Source organism: Scyliorhinus canicula, chromosome 6, assembly GCF_902713615.1.
Source record: "Scyliorhinus canicula chromosome 6, sScyCan1.1, whole genome shotgun sequence".
NCBI lineage: Eukaryota > Metazoa > Chordata > Chondrichthyes > Carcharhiniformes > Scyliorhinidae > Scyliorhinus > Scyliorhinus canicula.
The window spans coordinates 27,184,464-27,196,891 of record NC_052151.1 but is presented as its reverse complement, the minus strand read 5'-3'; the positions used below and the strand labels follow the sequence as shown (position 1 = coordinate 27,196,891).

Genomic DNA, 12,428 nt, shown 5'->3' with positions numbered 1-12,428 from the left:
AGTACGTTCAAAGTTGTGAGCGATAGATTTTTGGACACAGAGGGTATCAAGGGATGTGAGGATAGGGCAGGAATGTAGGGTTGATGTAGAAGGTTAGCCATGATCTTATTGAATGGCAGAGCAGGTTCGAGGGATTGGATAGATTACTCAATAATTGAAAAAAAACTGTGTGCTGATGTTGGTTTTTATTCCAGGCCACATGTGAAGAATGGTAATAACTCGGATAATTTTAAAATCTGAATGAAAATTGTAATCTCCTCTCAAGTGCCAGTAACATTTTCTATGCTGGCACCTTAATCGCTGCTTATGCATCAATTCACGGAGTAATTGGACAGAATGACAGAATTTTAAAGTGCGGAATTGGATAAGGAATAGAAAAATATGTAAGAGGGTGAGGTACAGTGGGAGGACAGTAATCCCTGGCCTGTTTCTCAAGCTCCATGTAATTAATTTTGTGGGCAGCACGGTAGCAGAAGTGGCTAGCACTGTGGCTTCACAGCGCCAGGGTCCCAGGTTCGATTCCCCACTGGGAAGGTGTGGAGTCTGCACGTTCTCCCCGCTACTATTGTCTGTGCAGAGTCTGCGCGTTCGCCCCGCGTCTGCGTGGGTTTCCTCCGGATGCTCCGGATTCCTCTCACAGTCCAAAGACGTGCAGGTTAGGTGGATTGGCCATGATAAATTGCCCTTAGTGACCTTAATGCTCTAGGGCAGCACGGTAGCATAGTGGTTAGCACAAATGCTTCACAGCTCCAGGGTCCCAGGTTCAAATCCTGGCTTGGGTCACTGTCTCTGTGGAGTCTGCACGTTCTCCCCGTGTGTGCGTGGGTTCCCTCCGGGTGCTCCGGTTTCCTTCCACAGTCCAAAGATGTGCAGGTTAGGTGAATTGGCCAGGCTAAATTGCCCTCAGAGTCCAAATTGCCCTTAGTGTTAGGTGGGGTTACTGGGTTATGGGGATAGGGTGGAGGTATGGGCTTGGGTAGGGTGCTCTTTCCAAGAGCCGGTGCAGACTCGATGGGCCGAATGGCCTCCTTCTGCACTGTAAATTCTATGAAAAAAGGTTAGGAGGGGTTATTGGGTTACGGGGATAGGGTGGAAGTGAGGGCTTAACTGGGTCGGTGCTGACTCGATGGGCCGAAAGGCCTCCTTCTGCACTGTATGTTCTATGTTCTATGTTCATGTCAGTTGAAAAGAAACACTTTATAGAGCAACAGGCCTTAAAGACAAAATCCTCATTTTGAAACTAACTTAAACTCAAAGTTTAATATACATTTTTCAGATCAATTATGACTCTTTCCATCATCCCTCCTCTTGTTCAAGTAGGTATTGAAGCCAGGGAGAGTAATTTTTTTGTCTTTCTTTGTCGCTCACTGGCAAGGCCAGCGGTTATTGCCCATCCCTAATTGCCCTTACCCTTGAGAAGGTGGTGGTGAACTGCCTCATTGAACCGCTGCCGTCCATGTGGTGTAGGTACACCCTCACTGCTGTTAGGAAGGGAGTTCCTGGATTTTGACCCAGCGACATTGATGGAATGATGATATATTTCCAAGTGAGGATGGTGAGTGGCTTGGAGGGGAACCTCCAAGCGGTGGAGTTTCCATGGTTCTACTGCCCTTCTAGATGGTAGTGGTCATGGGTTTGGAAGCTGCTGCCTAAGGAGTTGCTGAGCTCCTGCAGTGCATCTTGTAGATGGTACACACGGCTGCTACTGTGCATCAATGGTGGAGGGAGTAAATCTTTGTGGATGGGCTACCAATCAAGCGGGCTGCTTTGTCCTGAATGGTGTTGAGCTTCTTGGGTGCTGCTGGAGCTGTACTCATCCCGGCGGGGGAGAGGCGCGAAACCCGCCCCGACGCAGGCTTCCCTATTCTCCGCCGCCGTTTTGCGGGGGCCGGTGGGATTCCCAACGATTCTCCGGGCCCCAATGTGCCGAGTAGCCAATGGGCTCGGCCAGGTCCAGCCGGCGTGAATTACTCAACTCACACACGGCTGGACCTGGCAGGTACAGGGCCATCCTGGGGGAGATCCGACCCCGGAGGGGGCCCCCACGGTGGCCTGGCCCGCGATCGGGGCCTACCGATTGGCGGGCAGGTTGGTTCCGTAAGGCTCCACCATTTTGCCGGGGGCCGGTGCGAAGAAGGGAACCCCCGCGCATGCGCAGAAATACGGCAGCCGTTCCGCGCATCTTCGAACTCGCGCCGGCTCTTCAGCGTCAACCTAGCCCTCTGGAAAGCTGAGACTTCCTCACTTTCGGGGGCCGTTGATGCCGGAGTGGTTGGCGCCGGTTTTCACGCCGGCGTGGGGACATAGCCCCATTATTGGAGAATCCCGCCCCTGATCTGTGCCTTGTCGATGGTGGTTAGGCTTTGGGGAGTCAGGAAGTGAATTATTTACAGCCTTTTGTCCTGCTTTTGTAGCCGCAGTATTCAAATGGCTGGTCCAGTTCAGTTTGCTGCTAATGGTAACCCCCAGGATATTGATAGTGCAGGATTCAATGACAGTAATGTCACTGAATGTCAGGGGCAATGGTTAGATTCTCTTTTTTTGGAGATGTTCGTTGCCTGGCACTTGTGTGGCGCGAATGCTACTATTGTCCAGGTCTTGCTGCATTTGGCCATGTACTGCTTCAGTATCTGAGGAACTGTGAGCGGTGCTGAACATTGTGCAGTCATCAGCGAACATCCCCACTTCTGACCTTATGATGGAGGAAAGGCGATTGATGAAGCAAATGAAGGTGATTAGGCCCAGGACACTACCCTGAGAAACGAGGACAGACTTTAAATGATCAGAATTTTCTGGCTCTGATGTCTAATTAACAAGTAGCAGCTGGCAGGTCAGTACCCCCAAAATGTTTGAAAGACGGCTTGGATGGACGATGCTCTGGTACCCATGTGGCTGCAGATTTAAGGTTCCGGAAAGCGAGCATTGTAAATCATCTCTGCCAGGTCAACCCCCGCAAAGGCATTTTCTTTCCACCGAAACAAAACACAAAGCAGTTTTATGCTGACTCACCGTGACGGAGTCCCCAAGTGCAGCGATCACCTTTATGTCCGCCGGTCTGAGCTTGTGGACTAGCAGAGAAAGAAAAGGACAACTTTGAAACTACGGTGACTGAAGTCAAAAAGAGAGGATAATTAAGCACAAAAAGCCAGTGTTTGAAGATGTTCAGGCTTTAGATTTACCTCAGGATAATAATGCTGGCAACAGTTTAGAAACCGGGGCCAGGATGATCCGTTTTGGATCCCAATTCCCCCCGCCAGTGAAGGATCATCACTGCTTTCCGCTGGCACTCACAGCGGGGCCGGGTATGTGCGTCACACCCTTTTATCATGCTAATTTCTGCATGGGGGAGAGCTCAGCGTATTCCAACAGAATCCTGGTATAAAGTGGCGGCCCGATACCGAGGTACAGTGCCGGGCCCCTCCCTGCACAATGAAAATTCAGCCCCCCCCCCTCCTGACAAGTAGGGGCATCCTCCCCCCCCCCAACACCACTGGAATAATGGTCCCCCCCCACAGCACACATGCATGTGGATGACCCAACCGCCCCTCCTCCAGCCCCACCTATCAATCACCCTCATCAGAACACTCATCAGAGACCCCCATCAGAGACCCCCATCACCTCCATCAGGGACCCTCTGCAGATACCCCTCTCTGTCAGCCCTGCCTCAAAGCTAAACAGCAGTCCAGGCAGAGTGAAAAGTCACTGCATTTTGACTTACCCTTCCCTAACATCTGCTGCCTCAGACAAAAGTGTTTGAAGCAGCAGCTGTTATAAGTATCAGAGGCTTCCTCAAAAGCCAAATGCACTTGAAACAGCTTCAAATGCCTTGATAGCCTTTGAAATGCAAATTTTCCATTCATTTTCACACAGCAATCCATTTCACTAGCCAGTGATTGACAGTTTCATTGGCACAGACACAGCTGCTTGGGGGTTGGTTTATTTATCTTTCCCTTCACGGTTGAATGCACCTCAAGTACCCTTCATTGATGTTCACCGCAATGTTTATGAACACTTTTGCTACCATTGACGGCTCTTCAACACACCAAAAGGAGTTAAGGGTTTTCTCCACAGAAACAGGTCACCCTTATCCGTGTGTGTTGTGGCGGGGGAGTGAGTGACCCGTTATTCCCATGCTGGAGGGGTGCAGCATGCCCCTACTTGTCATTGATGGGGGAAGGATCTGCATTGTGGGGGGGGGGGCCTTCCGATGGATTTTGGGGGAAACCTCAGGTATGTGAACTGAAAAAATGAAAATCTCTTATTGTCACGAGTAGGCTTCAAATGAAGTTACTGTGAAAAGCCCCTAGTTGCCACATTCCGGCGCCGATTCGGGGAGGCTGGTATGGGAATTGAACCGTGCTGCTGGCCTGCCTTGGTCTGCTTTAAAAGCCGGCGATTTAGCCCAGTGTGCTAAACCAGCGCCTTGACACCCTTGACCCACCTCGGGGTCCACCCGCGCTTGGAAAAACTTACACCAAAGCCCGCCTGATGGATTTTCCGTGTGGAGGTCAGAGCATAATGGGGGCACGGAGACTCAGTTTTCAAGCCTGTCAGGGACATTAACATTTACTTAAATGTTTGATTTGCATCTTCCCGTCAGTGCAGGGCGGGTAGCTCACTGTGGGGAGCCAAACCCAATTTTCCCTCTCCGCTCCATTCGCCACTTAATCGGAATTCCTGAATGTTGAATGAAGAATCCACCCCAGCAGTTCTATCGTTGTGGAATTTATTCCAAAGGTTCTCGTGGGGTCTTAGTGAGAACATTAGATTTGGACCCATCGCCTTCAGTATATTTACTCCACTCTCCATCCTGCCCTGTATCTACGTATTTGAACCTACGTGAAAGATGCCATTAAAAATGCATTTGCAGCCCATCGAGAGCACTTCAAACCAAGTTCCACACAGGGCAGCTGCAATGATAACAGCTGAAAAATACATTTATCACTGCGGACAACCTTCGTGTCTTGTGTGATTTCTTGATCAACTATTGGGTGAGGCAGCTGATATTTCAATCGGAGGCTGGTCGTAAGGAAATGTTCAAACTTATCTTACTCTATTGATGAAAGAAAGGTTAATCACACTGTTCAATCAGAAGCTGAACAAAGGATGGCAGAGCAAATTATTTTGCTTCTGGATGCCTGAAAGACCTCAGACGATTTCAGCCCTTAAACAAATACATGCTCTTGACGGTAACCTATGCCGCTAAGCCTGGCATGGTCAGAGGAATATTCCTTCATTATCATCGCATGGCACTGTCTGTACTACTAAGAAAGCATCTCACGTGCCTGCCAAATTGGAAAGGCTGAAAGTTTATCTGGAGGTTGTCCTAGTTAGAAATGGACTGGCTAAACGCTTCTGGGATAAAATGTGGCCTTTTCATCTTTGAGAGTTCAGGCTGTGTCCTTGTCTCCATGGTAGGCCCATGTCTATTTCACTTTTGATGTAGTGCAATTCCCCCTCTGTGAACTATATCAAGATCTCTAATTTGGCTTAATTTGCTACCCTTCCATTGCGCTCCAACTGGAGAGGGGTGTGGTGGGGTGTGTCAGAAAGTCCATGGATATTTGGCATCATTTTACCGTCCCAATCCGTCCATGTTAATGAGCGTACATCACCTCATTCGAGCCAGTGCTGCTTTTGGGATTCCTCAAACAGCCACAAAGCTGAGGAAATTGACCAAAGCCACCTTAGTTCAGCTGCAGAAGGGATCAGACGGTCAAACTGGTGCATGCGGTTTTTGTGAATCTCTGATTGGCCTGATTTTTGCTGAAACCCTCTGAACCTGATTCCCATGCCCATTCCTGACCTGAGCGAATTCCTGTTGCTGTCTGCTGAGTGACCGCCCCTCCCCCACAAGTCAAGCTATTTGACTGAGCAAACCTTCCACTTGTTTCATTTATATGTTGAAACTAGCGAGACTAGAGTTCTCGAACTCTAAAGATGCCAAGGGGGTATGGCGTTAAAATAGAGAATCAGCCATGATCATATTGAATGGTGAAGCAGGTGCGAAGGATCAAATGGCCGACTCCTGCTCCGATTTTCTACATTTCTATGAGATGGATAACATCCGAATGGGAGAACAGGCTTGTGGGGCTGAAAGCCTGTTCCTGTGTTACCATGTCCGAGTGACACAGCACCTGGACTGGGAGAGACCAGTGTTACCTGCAAGAGCGTTGGAGGAAAATTCCCAGGGGAGTTGGCTTCTCCCACAGTAAGAATTAAATCCTGACGTGAAGGAATGGACGAACAAGAGGAGGTTGGCGCAAGTGCTTTCTCCCCTCCGAGAACCTCAATAGTTGCTTATCCCACCTTCTTGAGACAACGGACTCTCCGGCCTCCCAGCCGCGTGAATCTGGGCAGCGGCAGGCGGAACCCCGTTCACTGGTGGCAGGATTCCCTATTCCTGTCGCTGTCAAGTGAATTCCCATTGAAGCTACCCACGCCGCCGGGAAACCCATGGGCTGCCAGGCAGGACCCTGGCGAATCCCACCGCCAGCAATGATGGCCAATATGTCTTGCATACCTGTTGCTTTCCAGTAGCTGATTAGCCTGAGATTGAATCTGACTGACATTAATGCAATCATGTACCTGAAACTGGAACAGCATTAGAGGGGTCCCGTTCTGTACAAGTCACTTCACTGCCCGAATCCTAGTTCAAAATGAAGCATAAATTTATTGAAAGAACAATGTTGATGCCTTATTCGTTTTAATTAATAGTCACATAAAAACAGAAAGTGAACAGCAGGAAATCTGTTTGAACGTGATTGGTTCAGAACTCCTAGGTGAAAGGTCATATCTGATAGGTTAATCTTCACTAGCAACAAGGCTGCACAGAGCCGTATTACAGTCAAGAGGGAAAGAAAATAATTTTAATGTCTTGCGCCGTCAAAATGATACTCTGCACATGTGGGTAATCCAGGTTGCGAAAGAGAGCTGACAGAGTTAGACAAGAGACAAGAAGACGGAAGGAACCGAACAAGGGAGGAGGTGGCGGCGATAGAAGATGTGAAGATGGAGACAATTCACTGGGGAAGTAGTTTACCATCCAGCTGGACATTCCCGCCTCCACGTTCAAACTGTCTTCATAATTGTTGTTTTGGTAAGTGAAGAGGTAGGGACTCTTCTGCAGGAATGGACAGAGAGAGAGTTAATTTGATACAACAGTGCAACAAGAGAACTTTCAAATTAAGCAGTAATCATGTAAAGGGAAGGGAGTCAGGAGGAATATAGACCATAAAACCATAAAACATAGGAGCAGAATCAGGCCATTTAGCCCTTGGAATCTGCTCCGTCATTCAATCATGGCTGATATTTTTCTCATCCCCATTCTCCTGCCTTCTTCCCATAACCCCTGATCCCCTTATTAATCAAGAACCTATCTATCTCTGTCTTAAATACACTCCGTGATTTGGCCTCCACAACCTTCTGCGACAAAGAGTTCCACAGATTTACCACCCTCTGGCTGAAGAAATTCCTCCTCATCTCTGTGCCCTCTGCTTCTAGTTATCCTATGTGGAAATATTCTCTCCACATCCACTCTATCCAGGCCGCTCAGTACTCTCTTTTTTAATTTTAATTTTTTTCTTACAATTTTGGGGCAATTTAGCATGGCCAATCCACCCTACCCTGCACATATTTGGGTTGTGAGGGTGAGACCCACACAGACAAGGGAGAATGTGCAAACTCCACACAGACAGTGATCTCGGGCCGGGATCGAACCCGGGTCCCCGGCGCCTTGAGGCAGCAGTGCTAACCACTGAGATGGTTTCAATGAGATTCCCCCCTCCTCCTTCTAAACTTAAGTACAGACCCAGAGTCCTCAACCGCTCCTCATATGACAAGTCCTTCAATCCGGGGATCATTCCCGTACCAGCCTCCCCAGACAGGTGCCGGAATGTGGCGACCAGGGGCTTTTCACAGTAACTTTATTGAAGCCTACTCGTGACAATAAGCGATTTTCATTTCATTTCATTTCATTCTTCTGAAACTCCTCTGGACTCTCTCCAATGCCAGCACATCCTTCCTGAGATAAGGGGTCAAAACTGCTCACAATAGTCCAAATGAGGTTTGACTAGAGCCTTACACAGCCTCAACAGTGCATCCCTGCTCTAGTATTCTAGCCCTCTCAACATTAATGCTAACATTGCATTTGCCTTCCTAACTGCCAATTGAACCTGCATGTTAACCTCAAGAAAATCCTGAACTAGGATCCTAAGTCCCTTTGTACTTCTGATTTCCAATGCCTTTTCCCATTTAAAAAATCGACTATGCCTCCATTCCTCCTTCCAAAGTGTATAACCTCTTACTTTTCTACATGGCATTCCATGTGCCACTTCTTTGCCCACTCTTCTAGCCTGTCCCTCTCCATATCTTTGTATCATCTGAGAACTTAACAACAGTACCTTCAGTTCCTTTCTCCAGGTCATTAATGTATATTATGAATAGCTGTGGTCTCAACACTGACCGCTGCGGAACACCACTAGTCACCGGCTGGCATCCTAAAAGGACCGCTTTATCCCCACTCTGCCTTCTGCATGTCAGCCAATCCTCTATCAAAGCCAGTACCTTGCCCCTAACACCATGGGCTCTTATCTTATTCAGCAGCCTCCTGTACAACACTTTGTCAAAGGCTTTCTGGAAATCCAAATAGATCACGTCCAGTGGTTCTCCTTTATCTAACTTCCTCGTTACCTCCTCAAAGAATTCTAACTGATTTGTCAGGCTTCACCTCCCCTTGGTGAAGCCATGCTGACTCAGCACTATTTTATCATGCACTTCTAAGTGCTCCGCATCTCATTCTTAATAATAGACTCTAAAATCTTACCAACAACGAAAGTCAGACTAATCGGCCTATAATTTCCTGTCTTCTGCCTCTCTCCCTTCTTGAACAGAGGTGTTAATTAGCCATTTTCCAATCCTCTGGGGCCCTCCCCACCTCTAGTGATTCCTGAAAGGTCACCACCTCCACAATCTCCTCCGCTATCTCCTTCTTTAAAATCCTGGTGTGTAGTCCATCTGGTCCAGGCGATTTATCCACCTTCCGACCTTTCAGTTTTCCCACAACCTTCTCCTTGGTGATGGCAACTACACTCACCTCTGTCCCCTGACCCTCTTGAAGGTCTGGTATACCACTGGTGTCTTCCACTGTGAAAAGTGCCTATTCAGTTCCTCTGCCATTTCTTTGTTTCCTATCACTACTTCTGCAGCCTCATTTTCCAGTGGTCCAATGTCCATTCTTGCCTCTCTCTTACCTTTTAAATATCAAAAAAAAACTCTTGCAATCTTTTAAATTACTAGCTAGCTTACATTCATATTTCATCTTCTCTCCCCTTATTGCCTTTTTAGTTCTCTTCTGCTTGCTTTTAAAGGCTTCCCAATCCTCTGGTTTCCCATTAATCTTTGCCACATTGTATGCCTTTTCCTTTGCTTTCATGCTGTCCTTGACTTCCCTCGTCAATCCTGGTTGCCTAGACCTCCCCAAAGCGTGGAGTGACGTGTATGGTCGGAGTGCAGTCTGATCATACCTGGGTTGGACAATGCAACTGAGGAATAATTTCTGTGCACTCGAGGACTTGACTTATATTGTCATTGGGTTGTAGCTGTGAAGGAAAGAAGACAGAGATTGAGGTTCAGTATTTCACATGTTGCAGTGTTAGTAACAGCACAGACTCTAACCTTGACAAGAGCCAGTCTGAATTCGAAAATATTGCAAAATGCACAATATTATAAATTTAGGGCTCATTATTGATAGGGAGCTGTCTATGAGGAAGGCACGCAAAGCATTTCACTCCTTCAAAGATACTTTGAGACCTTGAAATGAACCTCATTTGTGGTTATCTTTGGTTAAGATTGCAATCTTAGCTTATCTGAAGTTACAGAGGTACAAACAGGTTAATTGATCGAATGATTCAGCAAATCTGACCTGCTGCTGGCCCATCTCTCCTGTTGCTGTGTGCAATAGACAGATTTTTAATCAGTAAGGGAATCAAGGATTATGGGGATAAGGCAGAAAGGTGGAGTTGAGGATTATCATATCAGATCGGTCATGATCTCATTGAATGGTGAAGCAGACTCGATGGGCCAAATGGCCTATTTCTGCTCCTACGTCTTATGGTCTTGTGGTTGAAAATTAATGTCTACAACACCTTCGGCACAGCGCAGTGGGATGCGAAAAGACCATTGTACCCCAACTGAGAAACTCGGGTTGGGCCAACATCCAGGCATTCAGGGCCACAGGGATTGATTCTGTGCTATCATATCACACAGAAGATGAGGGATGGAGCAGATAGTTGATTTCTACACTCAGGTACTGGCACTGTACTACAATTGAGGCACAGTGCCTTCCAGCTTGCTTCCAATTAGCATGGCTTTAATCGACCTCGGTAGCGTGAAGGCAAATTTATGGCATCTACGACCCTTGATCTTTGAGAAGAATAATAGAATGATTTAACACACGAGTCCATTCAGCCCATTGAGATTATCCTGGTTCTTTGAACGATTAGTCCCACTCTTTCCCTGTGGTCATTTATTTCAGGGGCATGTCTAATTCCCTAGGGAACATTAGTATTGGGTCTGCTCCCACCATCCTTTCAGACAGTGCATTCCAGATTGCAACAACTCATTCATCTGTTTCCTGGCCAAATTCCTTAACACTCTTCCTGCTGACAAAGAATATCTTATTCATCTGCTTCTATATCCCATGGACATGGTAGGCAACAGTCACTTCCTCAGAAAACACCTACCACATCCTACTTCGCAATTGGTTGAAGAAGATTTCCGACTGTCCCTCCGTCACAAATACGCAGGAAGGAACATCAGATTGGACCATATTCTGCCATTCAATTAGATCATGGTTGAGTTCCATCATAAATCCATTTATCTGTTTTGGTTGTCTAACCCTTGATTCCATTACCAGCAATGGTCTGCACACCCCTTTCCTAAAGAGATCCAAAAGTCTCCTCATTGAAAGGGTTGGTTCCCCCAGACATTCCAATATTGGGGCGCCAGACAGGGTAGATTCTAACGTTCACCGCCGGCTGGATAAATTGGTGATGTATGGATCAGCGAGCGGCTTGGTAGCCACCTCTCCCGATCTGAAGTTAGAAAGGAAATGGACATTCCGATCCACAGTGATAGTTATACCTATGGGGGCAGGGCAATCAAAATCGACCCCATTGTCTCCAAAGCACAGCAGCCCTTTAAAAACTGCTGAGCCCCTCACCCCTCCCCATCCACTTTCAGCTGTAACACTGCCCAACATTACCTTCCTCCCATTCTTACCCATACTGAAAACACGCAAGGCACATCAGAGAGTTATTAAAATGAACGATCTTGCTGAATCAGTTTGCTTCCGTGCTCCCGAGCCAACAAAACTTGCTTGCGCGTGGCTGCAGCAATGTTCAAGAAATTATGGAGTTGGCCCTTGCATGTGTTTTAAAGCTCTTTCAGACGACTGGTATAGTTAAATTGGGCTGAAGGACCTCCTTCAATACTGAATTACTGCATTATTTGAAGGCTGCGATGGATACTTATCTACAGCATCAATAAATAATTCTAAGACTTCAATTCCAAAATTGTAACTTCAAAAATCAAAACCAGGATGTTGTTGTTGAGGGGCTTATGGCTCAAAGCTGACAATTCGGACAGCAGGGAGTAAGTACAGAGATAAAAACAAAATGCAAACATAAAAACCTTGTTCTGAAGAAGAGAATACGGACTCGAAACTTTAACTCTTTTTCTCTCTCCACAGATGCTGACAGGCCTGCTGGGGTTTTTTCCAGCTCTTCACTGTTTCATTTCAGATTTCCAACATCTTTATTTTGCTTTTATTTTAGCGAGAACAGAGCGATAAGAAATAAATTGATCTCGTATATGCCCGAGTACATCGGAGATTGAGCGGTAATCTGGCCAAGGGGTTTAAGCAGGTTTAGTAGGATAGATATAGAAAAACCTGTTTTCTCCAGCGGCAGAAACGGAACAAGAGGACTTCATCTTAAAATTATAGCGAGGTAATTCAGGAAACGCTGTCTCACAAAGAGTAGTCAACATCCGGAACTATCCCAACCTCAAGACAGTGGATTTCTGTGACAATTAGGGATCAATAGATTTTTGTTAAGTAAGGGTGTCAAGGAATATGGGGGAAAGGTAGAAAATAGAATCTGAGGTGTAGATCAACCATGGGACCCCAATGTTGGGCCCATGTGGGGATCTTGAGCCTGCCTTTGCCATCAGCTCAGCCACGGGTGTGGCCTTTCAGGAGGCTGCTGCCTAATTAGCCACCTCCACTCTTGTAAATCAGAGAGCCAGCATTGGGAGAAATGGGTGCTCAGACCCAGGCAGATAAGCACAAGTATGAGAGCGCCCTCACTTGTTTGCATAGAATTCTTGAAATGAAGAGGCCCTAGAGCATTGGGGAGATTGAAGATGGA

At 47.0% G+C, this 12,428-nt stretch overlaps 1 protein-coding gene across 1 annotated transcript in view; it reads right to left on the bottom strand.

Moving 5' to 3' along the window:
• The window catches only part of LOC119967049 (phospholipase B1, membrane-associated-like), a 91,797-nt gene that overhangs the window by 65,184 nt on the left and 14,185 nt on the right, over nt 1–12,428 (bottom strand). Inside the window, exons 5-8 of the mRNA XM_038799068.1 lie at nt 9,525–9,599; nt 7,043–7,123; nt 6,589–6,649; nt 3,010–3,068 (exon numbers count right to left, since the gene is read on the bottom strand). Of these exons, the coding sequence (XP_038654996.1) occupies nt 3,010–3,068; nt 6,589–6,649; nt 7,043–7,123; nt 9,525–9,599 (276 nt within the window). The remainder of the gene's footprint in view (nt 1–3,009; nt 3,069–6,588; nt 6,650–7,042; nt 7,124–9,524; nt 9,600–12,428) is intronic.